At 36.3% G+C, this 17928-nt stretch overlaps 1 protein-coding gene across 17 annotated transcripts in view; it reads left to right on the top strand.

Annotated features, from left to right (window-relative positions):
• KCNMA1 (potassium calcium-activated channel subfamily M alpha 1) overlaps nucleotides 1-17928 on the top strand; it is a 432171-nt gene that overhangs the window by 339053 nt on the left and 75190 nt on the right. For 5 of the 17 annotated variants that reach the window (XM_088526402.1, XM_088526406.1, XM_088526407.1 and 2 more), the window contains one exon: nucleotides 5896-6069. The exons of the other annotated variants lie outside the window; for them this stretch is intronic. In XM_088526402.1, the coding sequence (XP_088382528.1) occupies nucleotides 5896-6069 (174 nt within the window). The remainder of the gene's footprint in view (nucleotides 1-5895; nucleotides 6070-17928) is intronic. 17 annotated transcript variants of the gene reach the window in all.

Raw genomic sequence — 17928 nt, forward strand, 5'->3', positions numbered from 1 at the left:
TTTCCCAGGAGACAAGCTACAGTGATTATTTTCCCCAGGCTGTAATAGTTTTGACTTGCTAATTACATGAGAAGATTGATACCATCTTTTCAGGACCTTAACTTTAAGGCTTTACACTTGTTACCTGTCCAATGAACTTTATAGACCACTTCACATCAATCCGAGTCATACCACTTTAATTCAGTAGTATCTATGGAGACTCTCAGTCAGACGCTTTTAGTGTGCCCAGTCATCATAGTTTAAAAAAATACAGCATTTGGGAGATGGAAAGATTTTGCTTCTTAGAAACACAAGCACTGCAAAAAACAATATTCACTATAGGGCAATTATGGGTTTATATAGACTTGTTCCTTCAAATACCAGGAGTCACTGGGTGTTTCCTAGGTGCCATGAACCATTTCTGTAGCAGGTTGAGGCTGCTAACCATCCAAAATAACTGCAACTGCTCTAAGTAAATGTGACTATACCAGACATTGCAAATTTGTTTTATGATGACAGTTTAGCTCTTAATCAGACCTAGATACTCGAGCACAGAGCAAAAGTCTCTTCAAAGATCTCTTTTCAGCCAACAGTTGTGATCACTGCTGGTAGTACAGGAACCAACAGGCAATTTAATTAAATAATAATTAATAAATTAATAATTATTAATAAATAATAATTAAATTGCCTGTTGGAGATGATGAGTGGTAACAGAATTGACTGCTCAAACAAATAAAATTTGTACCTTGAAAATCTTGATTTTTGGAAAGGATTTTTCAGTCTCGAGTTCAGTACTTGGGGGATTTTACTGACAATATGAGTAGGCCTGTGAGATGGGCTGACATCCTGAGACTCTTACTCTCATATTATCCAAAAGAACAGCCTGACACATGTACATGGCCTCACTTTCTTTTTATAACCTTCTCAGACTCAGTGAAACAAATTTGAAAACATTTTTTTATTCCTATTGCAGTAAGTCAATCACACTTCATTCTTCGGCTGCTCAGCCAGAGTTCCTCATCTTTGGTCATCAGCAGTTTGTTCCAATCCCTGTGCTGGAGGTTACCATGCACTTAGCATTGTCTGTTCGTCTGTTAGAAATAATAATAACCCTTTCTATACGATTTAAAAAGCAAGAATACAAGAATTGTCCTGTAAATCTTGTGTGACAGAATGTGGACTCATGCAGTCATTTCCATATCAAATTCTCAAGTTAAAAACATTATCCTGTGCAGATTTTAGTCTGAATACTGCCTTTTTCATCAGCACTACTGATAAGATTTCTAAAACTCAAAATTTCTTTGCCTGCTTAGCTGATGATGGAATATATGCAAGATTATCCTTGCTTTTGCAGTTGTAGATTGGATGTATCAATGTGTAATTAATCATTTTTGGATGCTGTTGTTTACAGACAAAAAATATTTAATCAAGTACATTTCTGTGTTACGGCCTTCTGGACTGGCAAAGCCAGTTAATAATGTTGATGTTAATAATAACTAAATAAATTAGCTCTTCATGCTAAAAGTATTTAAAGAAAAGTATCTTTGGCTTGTGCTTTTCCATTTCCCCAATAGCTTCAGTCAGTTCACAAGTGAAGTTATCTTTGAGAACATGCTGACTGAGAGTCATCTTCAAGGTCCTGTAGGAAAGATCATGATAATACTTGAAAAATAAAATGGATTGGTCTATAAATGTGTCATTAACTCAAAACATGTGGGTCATTCTTAAATTTACTAAAATAGGTAGAATGTCCACTCAGGTCACCTGCAATTTCCTCAGTTTTGACAAAGAACACCATCATATAAATTACAGCAAAGACTTAGCCAAATGTCTTTGATTGACATCATTTCAAATCAGACTTTGCAAAAATTGCAAGATAATGAGCAAGTTGAGTCAGAGGTCTTAAGATTTTCTTCAACAATTAACTAATGGAGAGATAGTTTTGGCTGTTGTCTTAGGAGAAAATTATCACAAACAATTTAAGATATACTGCTGTATTTTTAAGAAAACTGAAATTGTGTTAGGATAGTTCTTTCAGTATTTTAGTCTTTCAATGCTAACCAACGTCGCTAAAGGGCAATCAAATCAGTTTTTGACCAGTCAGAAGCTGGTCTTCCTTTAATGATGTTAGTTGTTTTGAACCAAAATTCCTCTGTAAAACTCCCGTTTGTTGTTATTTTACTCTTACTGTGGATCATGAGAAATTGCAGAATTGAAATGACATACTCTCCATTTCAATTCCTAGCTGTAGTTGGGACCTTTTTTACTATTTGCTGGTCAAGAAACTTCCAGTTCAGATGCTTCTTAATGAGCTGTTGTCTCATAGATACCCACTAGATGTCCTCCTAGATCTACTTTTTTTTGTTTTAGTTATTTTTTTTTAAAAAAAATGTTGAGGTTCATAAGGAAAACTTTAGGGTGAAATACTAAATTGGCTAGACTAATGGTATAAAACAAAAAGAATATGAAAAACAAAATAGCAATCAGCAAAGATCAAAGGGTGCTTTATCCTGCTTCCTTTAAAAAAGGAACTATTCTTTGACATCTTACACAGAGAATCATTTGCAGTGTCCTTTGCTTATTTGCAGATAGATATATACCCCGTTACTGTTTGTGAACTTTAAGCACATACAATCTTCTGATCCATACAATCTTCTAAAAGTGTTGACCGGGCGTTCTGAGTTTTTCAGATCAGAAAGGCAGGTACTGCTAGAACACCAGACATCTAAGGCACATTCCTCCCTTAGGGAAATGGAAGGTCATTGTCTCCTGAGGGAAATTGCATCCAAAATGCTTTTTAGATTGTTTTTTTTTTTTAATAATTGGCAGAAATTTTACGTTGTTCATAATCAATCAGGACTAAGAGTTATTTACTTACCCCTTATTTTGTCAGTAAATAATTAGTCTGATTTCTCTCTGTGATAAGTTCCCCTGATACTTTTATTAATTCATTTTTACAAATCCTATGGTCTTGTCATCATACTAAGCGTAAGGAGCTGTTTTCCCTTTTTACTCATTTATTCTTCAGCTGAAAATAGTCAATATTTTATTTTATGTCCCAACTTTAGTTTTTACCAGTTGCAAAAAGCAGTTCTATTTGACATCCAAAACATTTCTTTGAATAGAAATGAGTTGATTCTATGCAGGTGCTATATATGTCAAATGAATTTAGCACCCACCCAGATGTTGTTCTTAAGGTCCCCATCTTTCTCTGATGATTCCCATTTTTTGTTAATGTCTATGGAATTTAATAGGAAATGGTATGTGTGTGGCTGAACCATTTAAAATCATTTCTGTCTTGTCTTTGATCTTGTCACTAACCATCCCTACTTATATTCCATGTTTTGTTTTATTAAAAAAACTAAATATTGTATTTGGTATGAATGTAATAATGACTGTATAAAAGGAATGAAGAATAACAGCATGTTTTCTTTATAAAATGTATTGCCCTGATATGCAATTGCTTATATACTGGTTTGAAACCCTCATAGCTAGTCCTTTCTGCTACTTATATTTTTAGGTTCAAGCCTGTTTCCTGCATGTTCGTGGTGTGAAATATTAAAATGATGCATGATTTCTAGAACCGCAGATAATAATAGTTAAAAACAGTCCCTGAAAGGGCATTATTTTTGAAAAGTGCTGTGAACTCATTCCCCCTGATGAAAAGAAGGGCTTCAATTTCCCACTTCATTGGTTTAAGTTTGATGAAAATATACAAAAAGTTTTCCTTTCCAAGCCTCCTTGCCCTTAAAGATGCTTTATTTTAATTTTAATAAATGTGTCATATTCTGTTATTGACTGTTGACAAGATATGGTTACAAGTAAATGAAAACCAGGGACTGTTGCTAACCAAGTAGTTTCAATTTCTGGGCAGCGTGTTTTGCTACAGCATTGCATTAGAAAAAGTTCTTCAAAACAGCTGTAATTAAAACAAAATGGGCCTTTCTTTTCCCTCACCTACTGTTAGTGTGTCTCACAGATGCTCTTTATTTTTCTTTCCTTTTCTTAAAGTGAAAATAATTAAATAAGCATAATGGGAACACTGCTAAATATTTCACTTTTATTTTTCTGCCCCCAACTTTTCAATTTTAAAGGATACATTGGGAAGAGGTAGAGAGAGGGAAACCGTGGGATACCAAATGCTGTTTTGAATTTTCTGTGTAGTCTGAATGTGTATGCATCAAAAGCTGCAGTGGAACCCTTCATATTAAAAGCCAAGCTCTGAGGAATGATGTACCATGCAATGAACAAGCCTGACGCTGCATGATGACTTTCTGAACAGCTGTAAGATAACTCTACTAGGATGCTAAAAGAACATGTCACTAGAGCAAAGTTTTAGAGGAATGGAGTCGCTGCTGAAGAGATCACTCATTCATCTCCCTCAATGCCTGTTTCCACAATCATAATGTTGCCCTTGCTTGACAGATATACTGTATGGCAAACCATCAAGGCCTTAGAACAGGACTTGACCCACTTCAGAGATTTCACTCCCTCTTCCCTGGTGACTGTAGCATTAAAAATGGCAAAATTAAGGGAAACATTTTAAATTAACATCATTACCATAATACAAAAAGGCATGCTAAACTGAAGGTACAGGCCAGAGAAACATTACCTTTCTTCTGCATTTGCTTTCAAGGTTTTGTTTTTGCCTGTCAGTGTTCTGCTTTGTTTTTAGTATAATTGAGTCAGTTCAATCTAAACCATTACCAAAAGTCTTGGTTCAGTGCAACATGTGAAGCAATTTTATGTGGCCTTTGCGTTGCTTCAAATTTAACGTGTGATTAACATACAAAATTATGGAACGGTAGTTACACATAAATTTATAAAATAGCATGCTGTAAAATTAGAGAAGTACATAACAAAGATAGTACTCTCTCCTTGAGTAAAGGATATAAATGTTGTATTCCAGTCTGGCACTCCTTTTGGAATTGGCGCCTAATTTTTCATGTTGTTATTGGCCTCTTGATCTACCTTTGAATCTAGTTGCATGTTTCAAACTCAGTTCCAGTCAGAGCAGAAAAAATGCCAGTGACTGGTTCAGCATGTTTCGGTGGACTCATGCTCTGCGATGCCTTTTGGTGATGCCTTATTTGTGAACTGATTTTAGTGTCAAGCATATTTGCCATTATTGGTTGTTTCTACTATATGGACAAATTCTGGTATTCTGTCAAAGACTTGATTTGAATTCCTGAAGATACAATATAAGCTAAATAAATCTTTCAGGAAATTTTATGAACATCTTGTAACTCTCCAGTAATGTGTAATTTAATGCAATTAAGGAGTTCCCTGGCACAGTTTAATACTAAAAGTACTGGCATTGGTTTGAGGATTTTATATATACACACACACACACATGCACGCACACACACACGCGTATGTATATGCTTATGTGTGTGTACGTGTGTGTCTGTGAGAATATATGTGTGTGTTTTCCTGTGTGTGTGTCTATATATACATATGTATATATGTGCATATATATAAATATGTATACATATATAAAATCAGGGTAGGCCCAAAAATATTTAATGCACTAGCAGCTCTAATATTTTATTTTGGTTTTGCCTAGCAGTATTAATTGTGCCATGGGAATAACATGTTTGTAGGATTTTCTGCTTTTGCTGTTCTTTTTTTAATCCAAACACTTGATTGTAATCAGTAATTCTTCTCCATGTCTGTGATCACCTTATAAGACTGAAGAGAAATAAAGAACAATTTATCTTTTGCCCTACTTTTAATGTACAGCCAAAATGTTATCAATAATCTCATTGCATTTTTTTTTCCCTGGGTCAAGACTGTTAACATAAACTAAGGCCTGTATTAAATCCCTTAAATTACCTTCCAGCTGCCTTGTTATATCTATAACCTTGCCATTAACCTGCTGCTCTTCCTCTCCTCCCATCCAACACATGATTATAGCCAAGATGTCCATCTACAAGAGAATGAAACTGGCATGTTGTTTTGATTGCGGACGCTCTGAGCGTGACTGCTCTTGCATGTCAGGCAGTGTACATAGTAACATGGACACCCTTGAGAGAGCCTTCCCACTTTCTTCTGTCTCTGTTAATGATTGCTCCACCAGTTTACGTGCCTGTAAGTTTTAACACCAACACATGCTGTTCCATGTCTGTGGTGTCTGTGATATCACTCCATCTTGTGTTGTACATTGTAACTCTGTGAGTTTTACTGGGCTGATGCTTTTTAAAAAAATCAAACCCAAGTTTTAGTACTTCTTATTTTTCTGTTTTTATTTATTTTTGATATAAAGTGTAATCCATTATTTTGCTTTATGTGCTCTTTAGGAAGCATGCTCTTGCAATAGCATGCAGGACCTTAGTAGTGCAGTTTGGTGACATCTTTTTTATTTAATTCATACAATATAAATGGTCATTAATTAAACAATGCAGTACATGCTTTTTAATGGTTGGAAGAATAGGTCTCTGTCAAAATCTATGACTGGTGCTAAGTGGGCAGCTTTAGTGGTGGTGGCACTAGAGCAGTATACGATGGGAGTGAATAAATATGGCCAACACATTTTAGTGGTAGAACTGTAGGAGCTGAAACTGTGTTTAATATTACCATTATCTTTAGGGTTTTTTTTTCTCCTCTATAGCCCTTTATTTTCAGGAAGGCAGGATCTTCTGTCCAACTCTGAAACCCCAGAAATCTTGGGTTTACCTTTTGCAGTTCTTTTTAGTAGCATCACCCTGATGCAAATGTCCTGACTCCTCTGTACTTGTTCACAGACTATCTCTGCGTAACAGGAGTAAGGCTCTTCTGAAAGATCAGAGTTTGAGGGGGAAAAAGAGAGAAATTCTGAGTAGCCATTAATTCACTTGACTAGTGGCTGGGATTCTAAAGCTACTTCTATCAGTTTGTGGTTAACAATTGAGGAAGATTGTTAAAAGTTATGATGATTTTTCCTTTACTTGTCCCCTTCGTATGTCCATAACAGGCAAAACTATGTCTCAGGACAGAAATTGTTTTCCTTTCCCTATCCTAGTGGAAAAGAATGACAAATACATCAGATACAACTAGAATAAATATTAGAAGTCCAGACCAGGCAGCATGTCTGCTTTACCATCTGAGGCAGGACAAATGAAAATATTATGCAGTATTAAGTGTATAATGTTGTTAGCAGATTATGCAACTGGTTACCTTTGATGTCACGTGTATTATGTTACCTAGTCCACCTAGTGAGTAACTTTGCTCTATTTTATGTTTGAACTATGACTCCGGACACAAATGTAGAGTGTATACTAACAGTATAATAGTATTTTTATGAATAGTGAGCTTAATATTGCGTCGATTGAACTGATTCTAATGGAATTTCTTAGAGATTTTGCCAGAAGTGTTCTTTCTGTATACGTGTAAAAGCATGCTGTCATGCTTTTCGTCTGCTTAGTTGCAGCTTGTATATCACCTCAGAGGAGTCATCTCCAAGTATTAAGTCTTGTTATAAAATGTTGGAGTTTTTATCCTTAGGGGGACTTGTATGCGAGAAAGATGTTGCTATGTTTGTTTGTTAAGAATGGCGACTGGAAGTCTTCCTAGATTGAGAGTTACTGCAGACAGTGTTATGCAAAGGAATAGCCTTTGTAACATCTCTGGTATTGTTTGCATTAATTCGGGCTAGTACGAGGAAATTACGTGGTTGGCACTGATGTTAACAGCAACCAGACAGGGCTAAATGAATATGTCCCCTACAAATGGGTGAAATTTCTGCCGTTAGTAGTGTTTGGCAAGGAGACAAAAAGCCTAATTTGTAGGTTTACTGTAGCTTTCCAGTTCACTTAAGACCATGCAAAGGTGGAAAAGAAAACATTTTTGATTGTGTTGCCTGCTGAGGCAAAAACCTTCCGTGCATGATATTATTACCATCAAACACAATACTGTTGGGAAACATGTTAAAATCTGTGTTGTATTCTGAGACATAAGCGATATTGACAGCTTTGAGGATTTATAGCATCCTGTCTTTCAAGGGCCTTTTCCCCTCTTCATCACTTCATCAAATCAAAAGAGATCTCGTTCTTCCCCTTGTGAGACAACCACCTTTGACTGTTATAATAAGTAAGAAAAAATCAATACCAATTCCAGCTCTTCACAGACCAACATAAGCCTTTCTTTTCCAATTAAAAAAATATATTTATACATACATGTGCAAAATTTCACTGGCAGGGCTTCAATAGAAATCACTGTGTTTTGCTTGCAGTGCACAGGGGTCGAATGATGCCCATCTTGACAGAGCTAGTTAACTCAAAGAATGGTGGTGAGAGTCAGCTTTTCATTAAATATGAGCAGATGTGAAATGTAGAGTGTTTGACAATTAGAAATGGCAGCAGCAGGGCCCCAGAATCAAAGTGAGGTCAGATTGGTGGATCAGATTACCTCTCTTACATTCTTTAGTTGTTCTGAAAATCATTTTGAATTAGTGTCAGTGGAGCCATGATAGGTTTTGCCCTTTGTCTTTTATTCTAGGACTGCATTGTTTCCCCAGACACTCATTAAAGGTCATTATACTATTACAGGGCTTGCTTTGGTCGTAGTGCCCCAGTTGGGTTGGTGTGCTTCCACAATTGCTTAATACATTTATTTCTTTTTTCTTTTCTTTTTCTTTTCCTTTTTTTTTCTTTTAGTTTTGAGAGCAGGCTTTTCTTTTTAAAGGTAAATTAAATCACTGACTGTTCTGTGAGACTTATTGAAACAATGAATATTTTTGTAAGAATTAACACTGTTTGTAAGACTCTGGTGTCTAGTGGAAACTTATGGCATTATCAATTTACATAATCAGGATTTAGTGTGCTAATTACATAATCTGTAGAGAAAGCGGCACTTGCAGTATGTTTTCCACTGTGAATGAAAGAGTTTATTTCTCTGTGTTATTGTATTAATGGTCTGTACTTCCAGTGAATGAAAATCACATTTTGATTAAGCACAATTACATTAAAAATAGTGTTTATAAGCAGCTATCTGAAAAAAAGATAGAGATGATCTTCCTAAATTCAAGGGAATAAGTGTTTTTATACATTTTTTTCATGTTTAGCTGCTTTTGGTGCAGAAGTATATGATCCAAGGATATCTTATAGTGCAGAGACATGACTTAAGTACTAAGCCATTTAAAAAGAAAAGGTGTAGTCTGTACAATGAGCTTGTACATGTACTTCATGTTCAAAAGGGAAACCTTTCTTACACGTGTCAAGTTTATATGCTGTGAGGCTCTCAGCTTCCAAGTGAAGAGGGAAGAACATTCTTGGTAACTAGGCCCAAACATATGCCAGACTGTGGGACTATGTGCTCCGGCATGCTGTGGTCATTCTGAGAAGCAATCTGTGAAGGCTATGACTTTGGTGAGTATCAGGCATCTCCAGAGATGAAAGATGTGGGTAATTATCATTGTACTTTTAATTCTGGCAAGTTGGGGTTAACAAAGAGAAAGCTTTACTTTCTGAAGCAGCCACAGCATGCATTTACTTGTGTTACCTGAGTTTAGAACCATCTATCCTGTCTGCTTTTTCTAGGGCCATCATGTGGCTTGTGCTGAGCAGTCAAGTTTCCTGCTAAGTCTTTGTCCATGGTCCATTCTGCAAGATTAGATGAACATTTTGTGTAGTTCGAGTAATGAAGCTGTGTCTTGGCATTGTGGATAGCGGGCAAGGAACGCAGAGGTCCCATAAGGCTCCTTCATTTGCTGCAAGCTTAGAGTAGTGTAGACCTTGCTTATATATCTTTACAACTTAAATTAAACAACCCAAGTCTTTAATGACAGTTGAAATGGCCTGTCACTTAACAGATTTAGCCAGAGAGAAGAATGCATAACACACACAGATTGCCCATGATATCTAAAACTCATCAGTTACGTAACTGTGCCTGGGCTTTTCTAGTGAAGTTGCTTATGAAATTTGGGAATCCTAAGTGATAGTTTTAAAAGACAGCATACTTTTTTATTTCTCTTAGAATGCAATAACCATATTGTCTACTTTTCACAAAATAAAAACCATCTATTGCTTCTCTGATGAAGTAGGGTAGAGAACAATAAATGCTTGGGTTTTTTGGAAGAGCTAAGATGTGGGAAGGTCTGTGTGTACCCTGTCAAAGGAAAACGTTTAGTAGTAGGATTTTCTTTTCATTGTGACAGTGGTTTCCACTTTACTAGATCTTAATACACACCACCTGGTAGTGTCTAGGGACTTAGAGCTTCTCAAATCAGAAACAAGTATGATCCTATTTTTGTTATCTGTACTACTCTGAAGATTGAGATACTAAGCATGATACTGACATGGCTTTTAACATCTTTTCAAGCCATGAGAATTTTAGTGAGGCCACAGATGGGATAGATGCTCATTTGCTCTGTCAAATTATTAATTTTATTTTTGCTGCATTTCTTTAATGTTAACCCAGTGGTAGCTCGGTGGGGATACCGTTTCCTCTGTGTCCTGTGCAAAAAGCCAACTGCAGAACCTTAGTGTTTTGAGGAAGGAGAAACTGAAGGAATAAACAACAGTTCAGATCTGCTGGGAAAGGAAAGGAGATGGAGCCCCTCAGGGAAATGGAGTTTATGAACTCATACGGTTGTAAGCAAGTGATTATTATCAGATTGTTAAGTTTTTACAACTCACTTCTATGGAATGACCTCATCTCTCTATACTAGAGAATGATAGCATTATCTTATGTGGCCTGAAGTTTTTTTTTTTTTTTTTTTAATGAGACTACTATAAATGGACAATTACAGTGAGACATAGTGTCAAAATAATTTTTTATCAATTCAGAGTCACAGAGAAGATAAAACATGCAGTGCTATTTACAACCATCCAATATTTGTGAAATAAATCACTGTGTGGGGAAGAGATTGATTTACATAAACCTATCCCCTAAAACTATTCTTTCTGCTACAGTTAACAGATTTTTTTTTTACTTCTGTTAAATTAATTTTCCTGAAAGTCAATAAAATTAGTTGGATTCAGAGTTTTCGTCTTGAGAATTGAAGTAGCCGTGATATTTCCTCTAAGCACTTCTACAAGATTACATATATGTCCTTTCAAAATACCACAAATAATGTAAAAATGAACACCTGTGTATGTTTTAGGAAGTGTTCAGTTTTACAGAGAAAATAGCATTTTGGATATCACAGTTAAGTTACAAAATCCAATTGAGAAAAAAAAAAAAAAAACACACACAAAAACAGGCATATATCATCTTAATGTAGTCTGTAGTTCTTTCTGCTGGATTACATACATGAACAACTTATCTTCCTTAGCCACCTTCTGAGAATGATGCACTGTCAAGAAAGCTGCTATTACCGAAACTGGTGTTTTGATGGTGTTTAGATATGGGTCTTTTTTGGTGGTTTAATAGTGTCTCGAAGTATATAAAGGCAAACAATGGAAAAAATGAAACAGAAGATACCAGGGTCAGAAATTCCTCTGCTGTTGCACAGAGGTTCTTATGCCCTACCTGCTGATGTGAAGTTTGTGCTAATGCAGGCTAGAGATTGTCCAGATTTGCCACCACCCTGTAGATCTGGCAAATCAGAAGTCTGTTGTGATGAGATCTGCTTTTCTAAAACCAAAAATGTCACAATTACTCTTCCACTTCCAGACTTAGTTTATACTTGTGATTCTGCCTGACCTGCTTTCTTTCCTTGTTAAATCACACAAAAGATGCATTCAGGTGCCCCCTCTGAAGAAGACAGGATGAACTGACTCAATCATAACTTTATTCAATGCACCAGTATATACCACTAGTTGGCACAGCAATTTCTCTGAACCAGTCCTTGACTTTGTGTCTGCATCTCTCTCACTCTTGATTTGCACCTGAGAGTGATTCCCCCCTCCTTGGTGTATTTGTACATTTTTCTGCATTATTAGCACAGAGATGGAAGCAGTGTTGAGAATGGGCTGGTATATACCCTCCTGATGCTCCAGTCATCTATTCCAGTGTTGTTTTGTGAATATGAATATAGTGGGGCTTCTAAATTTCCTTTTCAGACACTGAATAGAAGATACTAATTACAGAGATGAAAGAAGTAAGATGAAACAATAGGTATTTTATAGTAGATGACTTTAAGTACTTAGAATTTGACTCTTACATAAAAAAAATCCTTTTTATTGTTGTATGCCTTAATAGAACCTGAGTGCTGCTAAATTATTTAACTTTCTTTTGGATATAATATGAGACTATAGATGAATAGTGAGTCATAGAAACGCCAGAGCAGGAGAAAAAAAAAAAAAAAAAAGAAAACCAAACCAAACTGTTCCTTATCAGCCAGGAGAATGGTAAAAGTGAGACAATCTGACTCATTACACATGACCAGAATATATAAACAAGTAAATGCATTTTTAGATGAATTTTATGGTGGAGTATGTACTAGGCTGGTGAGAGAACACTGCCCAGTTTGTGATGTCTGTAACAAGGAGATAAAGTCTCATGTCACCACAGGATGCAGGCATAGCTATGTTTAGCTGCAAATCTTTTGAAGAATGGGGAAGGTGGGGGAGAAAAAGAACAACAAGTCTGCCTTTAATTCCTTTAGGCTCTACTTTGAGTAGTTTTCCTTACCAGGGTCACTGGGAAGAGACTAGTGAGTGGCTTGCTTTTGTTGGGGACAAGCTAGAAAAGATGTTGGCTGCATCCTGTGGAGTGAGTTTAGCAGAGGGCCTTATGCAAGGTGACATGGAAATTATGTTTGCATTTTTATTTTCTGAGTGTGGCTGGTTGTCATGAAACTCACCATGACAGTTCCTTACCACCAGGCAGCAGATTCTTCCTGTTACCTTCTTGGTGTGGGACAGATGCTAGCCGGTTAGCTCTCTATCTCTACTGTTTCTGAGCTATTTCAAGCGACAGATGCCAGGGCTGGCTCGGTTTCCACTTGAGCATTTCTGTCATAGTCCTGCCTTGAGCCCAAATTCTGACCTTTACTATATGAAATAAAGCACTTGTGAACAAGCAGTGGCTTGATCCAGAGCAGGCTTAGAGCAAATGTCAAGTGTCAAGTCAGTCTTCTGCCTCCTTGTTCTACCTGCATTAAGAACCTAGATTAGACCCTAGACTACTGCGCTGACTGCCTTAGGCTTTATAGGTCTGGAGAGACATAACTTATTAACAAAGAGTTATTAAATTTTTATCAGTTTTATAACACAATGTAAATGTCTTCTATGAATCTACATTGTATTCATTATCATTTAAAACGTTAATTAAGTCAAAGTTGCATTTAATTTAGTTCTAAATGTGCCTTTGGGAGGAAGCTTTTAGGAACAGCTGCAGGATTGAGAAGCACATTGAGGCTGGGAAGTTGTTAGCACCACTTTTCTAGGTAGGTCCCCCAAGTTGATTGCCTTTCGGAGTTTTAGCTAATTTGTTTTGATGTTACTGGGCAAAGTATCAAATTAATATTGAATCAACAACAGCAGAAGGTTATCAGCTCACACTAATCACAGGCACACTTGGAGTCATAGCCTTTCCATAGCCATTTCTTTTTGAAAATGAATAGTTGATCCATAAAGGGTCTAATACTAATCATCCTGTATTACATTTTTTTCCCCATATAAGGCTCTTGTTCATTTTCTAATTTCAAAGAAAAAGATGTTCACTAACTTCCAATACTATCCATCACATTCATTAAAAAAAAAAAAGTCTTTTGGCCTGAGTCATCTATACTTCATGTGATCTGAAAATGGTAGGAGGTGCTTATTGTAACATAGAACAAAATGCAATACATAATCATCATATAAAATAGAACATGATATATTATAACCAACTAGAAGTAATGTTGTGGAGAGTGTTGATGTGCACTTGTGTTATATATGGGACTTTTTTACTATTGATGTATTTTAATGAAGAACAAGAGAAAGGAGTAAAAAATCAAATACAGTGACACTGCTTTCCAGCTATCTATTTGAGATCCTCATCTTATTTAACATATACTTGCTTTTAACCAGGTAAGTAATTACATTAGCTAGTGTGACCACTCATGCACAGACTGTGCACTTCAGTAGCTTCTGGAATTGAAGCCTGAGGGAGTCAACCTAAAGCTTACTGAAGGCATGAGAGATCCCATCAAATTAGAATCACAGAACTTAAGATTTTATCAAATTCAGTGTGGGGCAGTGGTTCAATCTTTAGTGTGGAAACCAGAACCAATTTGCTGGACGTTTGTTTTCTGGGCCATCATGTTTTTCATTTAGTACCTAGAGCTGTCCCGAGTGTTTGTACACGCCAGGGCACAAACTTCATGAAAGTTTTCTGTGCTGTGTCAAAAGAGGAAATTGTCACATAGCTCTGTCTGTTCTTCATGATGTGCCTCCCAAGACCAGCATCCACACCATATCCTTGCTTTGATAGAGAATCTAGAAGGGCAGATGGCGTATGAATCCTTTCCTGTTCTATTTGATAGGTTTAAACAAACAAACAAAAAGATTTCGTTTAACATTTAAGTTCTTAAATATTCCTAAGAACATACATTACAATAGATGAAACTTCAGTTATGTATGATAGTGTAAATATTAGCTATTGATTCAGATTCTTTAATAGCTTTTGTTAACATGCTTTTTTATAATGTAACAATACATTTTGATATGTTACGTGTTATTGAACGCTGTTGCTGTATTTCAAATGTTACGAATGACTTTAGGAAGCAAACTGTATGTCACCTCATGCACACAAGCTTCACTGATACTGATCAGCATCAGTATCAGTATCTGATCAGATCTTGTTAGCTGGTACAGTCAGTTCTTAGAAAAAGGATGAGAAGAAAGACTGCCACAGCATGGCTGGTGTTACCTGATTAAGAATTCTTATGGACATTTCAGTTTGAGAAAAAATCAAGGCCAGGAAAATCTGAAACAAAAATGGTACATGACAGAGATCCCAATTTTGGCCAAAATACTGACTTACTATTTCTTAGTAACAGTAATGTGTTTTCTACCCCCACAGTTTGAGATACATTCTCAATATATTACATTTTGTGTTAAGAAGTGCTTTCAGATCTCGATATTTTGAAGTGCTAAATACTAGCTTGGGTGTCCCTTTGACATAGTCATTCCCCTGTGGAGGTCAATTCTTGTGTCTTCTGATCTTTGCTGAAGAAGGTCATAAACAAACCGCAAGGGAAAGTGAAACAGGGTGCATGACAGAATGGAAGAATGGTTAATTTCTTTTGAAAACTACCAGAAATGCCTTTTTGATGCCTAATTTAGGAAGGTTTTGAAAGGGGATGATAGCTGAGAGGGCATGAACAGATTCTGGTTGTCTGTGTCAGCAGGGAAGAATCTTTTTCTAGCTTTCTGGAAAAAAATATGTTCCAAACTCATCTGCAGTTATCTGCAGTTTTTAGCTATTTCTGAAATTTGATATGAATGTAGACACTATATATACTGTGAAGAACTGCTGAATGAAATCCAAGGAAAGCTTATAGCCTCTGAACTTTGTCATGCAATTTACTTTGTTCTTGCATAAATTATGTTTTTTTGCACTAAATGTCACCGTCTGCATTGCCATGTACCTGGCATTATCTTTGCTAGCTAAAGTCAGTAGTGATATGTGTTGTTTGATACTGTAGTGCAATGTGCAGAGAGTTTTTATATCACTAGAGCTGTTCTATGGGGGAAGAATAGCAATGAGAAGTGGAGATTCTCTTCTTTAGCAAGCTCTTGCCGGAATGGACTAATGGGTTTGTCATCCAGCATTGTAGATGATTTATTGTGTATGGTACATAGTTGGTCCCATAGGGGACATACTGCTTGGCTTTTTAGTAACAATAGAAGTTGTGACATACAGACAACAACTTAGAAGACAAGATGAGCATTTGCCTGGCAAAAAAGTTCCACAGGCTAACAGAACTTCGGTTCTTTTAGCAAAGAATAAAATCACTTGTATGCTTCGAGCCTAAAGCTCAAATGACAATGCTTATTCCCTTTCTATGAGATAAAATGAGCTAAAATCTACGATCACAAACCAATAGTTTGTTTCATAAACAGTGTCATTTGTCCAGTATTTTTATACACCCTTTACCTTTATTGGAACTATTCCTGATCTGCCAAAACATGTCAGAGGACTGTCAGGTTCTCTGTGGTCAACTGATCACAGGATGGCTGTCAACAAAGTGCAGCACTGTTTATTTAGAATCACAGGGAGTGAAAGTGTATATCATTTCCTTTAGGCAGCAGAAAGGTGAAAAGCAGTGAGGTTCCCTACTGAGTAGAACAGGACATTTTTTTCTGTCTTCCACAATGTAGTGTCTTTTATGACATTTAGGAAACATTTCCCCAAATTTTCAGAATTCACATTAACTTTTTTCACTAATAATAGAACTGGACAGATAGCTGACCTTGTCTTGTTTCTAATATGAAATGCTTTGAAACACTCTGAAAAGTAAATTAATTTTCATTTGATAAAGATTGATATTTTTTCTGGCCTGCTTCTTAAAACTTGGGTGTTTTTTTCTTTTTTGATTTGTTTAATTTTATTTTTTTTCATCAAAAGCTTTTTTTGTGTGTGTCCTGTAGCAGAATTATACCAGGGAGAAAAAGCAGATTATCTTTCTATTTATATATGGAACATTAATTGTAAATATTTTGATTGTTTCTAGTCAACAGTATTCCTGGCCTTGGTAACAGGATATACCTTACTGATTTCTTATTTCAGACATGTAATATGTCCCTTTGGAGGAAAGATGAGAGAACAATAGACTTGGGACAGATGTTAGTCTCGTCACTGATTCTGCAGTTATGAGTATAATGCAAGGACCTGCAGAGAATGGAGTGAACAGTGTAATTGTAGCTACTTGAAAAGATCCTTTCATACAGGGAGTCTGGCTCTCTCACATGTTATAATTTGGAAAGATATGTAAACTAGCAAAAGCTGCCGGTTACATTTGGAACAGAAGAAAATGAATACACAATTTACAGTGACAAAGATAACTCAAACCAAGGAGCTATGAGTGCACAGACTAGGTTAGCCTGATGAAACATGAATCTGAAATTTTGCAAGAGTAGAAACTGGCATTCTTTTAACCAGTTGGCACCATATCTTTTTACTTGTTGATTTATATAACATATCTGCACATGCTCTGTGAACTGTAATCATTATCATCTGCCGTTCTTAGAATTCCCTAATCCTAAACTTGCCTCTTCCAACGAGGAGTCCTTTTAATTTTGTTTCAGGTCTACACATGGATCATCACATGTTTGTTTTTATTATGGCGTTGTCCTCATAACTTCTTTACTTGTTCTATGTGAATGATTCCTGAAAATACCATCTCCTACTTGAATGAAAATATGTTCTTTGTCTTTTGATACAGGATTTCTACTGTAGTGAAGTTTGGTAGCTGGTCAATCTTTAATAGTCTTTTGGTAGGTTGACTGAATCTTTGGGTTCTAAAGCTCATTCTCCCTTAGTTTTAGTGAGAATTTTAGCAAATAGATCAGCTCTTTATTTGCATTAGTGCTAGCAAGGAATGCAAGTATGTTTCTTTAGGCTCATATATTCAGCCTCAAGACTCAAGCCCCACATGCTCTTTAAAGAATATCCTGAAGTTGTCTCTTGAGTCCCACAGATTTCCTCAGCAGTATCCCTGAGGTTTGCCCATGAAGAATATAAAATCTGTCAAAATTCACATTGGTTTTTAATCTGCCTTTAGCATATGAATCTTTTGTCTGCCCTCTTCTTTCTCCTCAGGCAGGCCAAAAAAAAAAATCCCCAGAGGTAGAGCTCGAAGCAATTTGCTTTTGGACGATGACTTCCTTGACATCTGTCAGTGTCCCCTGAGCATTGGATTTTTGGATGCTTTCAGTATCTGACTCTCAAAACATCTGGCAGCAAAGCAATTTTCAAATGTATTGACATCCCGTGGCATTTGCGGTTGATATAGTTACTTTTAGAGTAGTAACTGACCCATAAATCTTAAGAAAGCTAGTATATCCTCTTCCTTCTGTGTGTTGGAGAAAGTTCCTCCTC

Source organism: Tinamus guttatus, unplaced genomic scaffold (assembly GCF_059628265.1).
Source record: "Tinamus guttatus ecotype Peru unplaced genomic scaffold, ASM5962826v1 Tinamus_guttatus_pri_ptg000246l, whole genome shotgun sequence".
Classification (NCBI taxonomy): Eukaryota; Metazoa; Chordata; class Aves; order Tinamiformes; family Tinamidae; genus Tinamus; species Tinamus guttatus.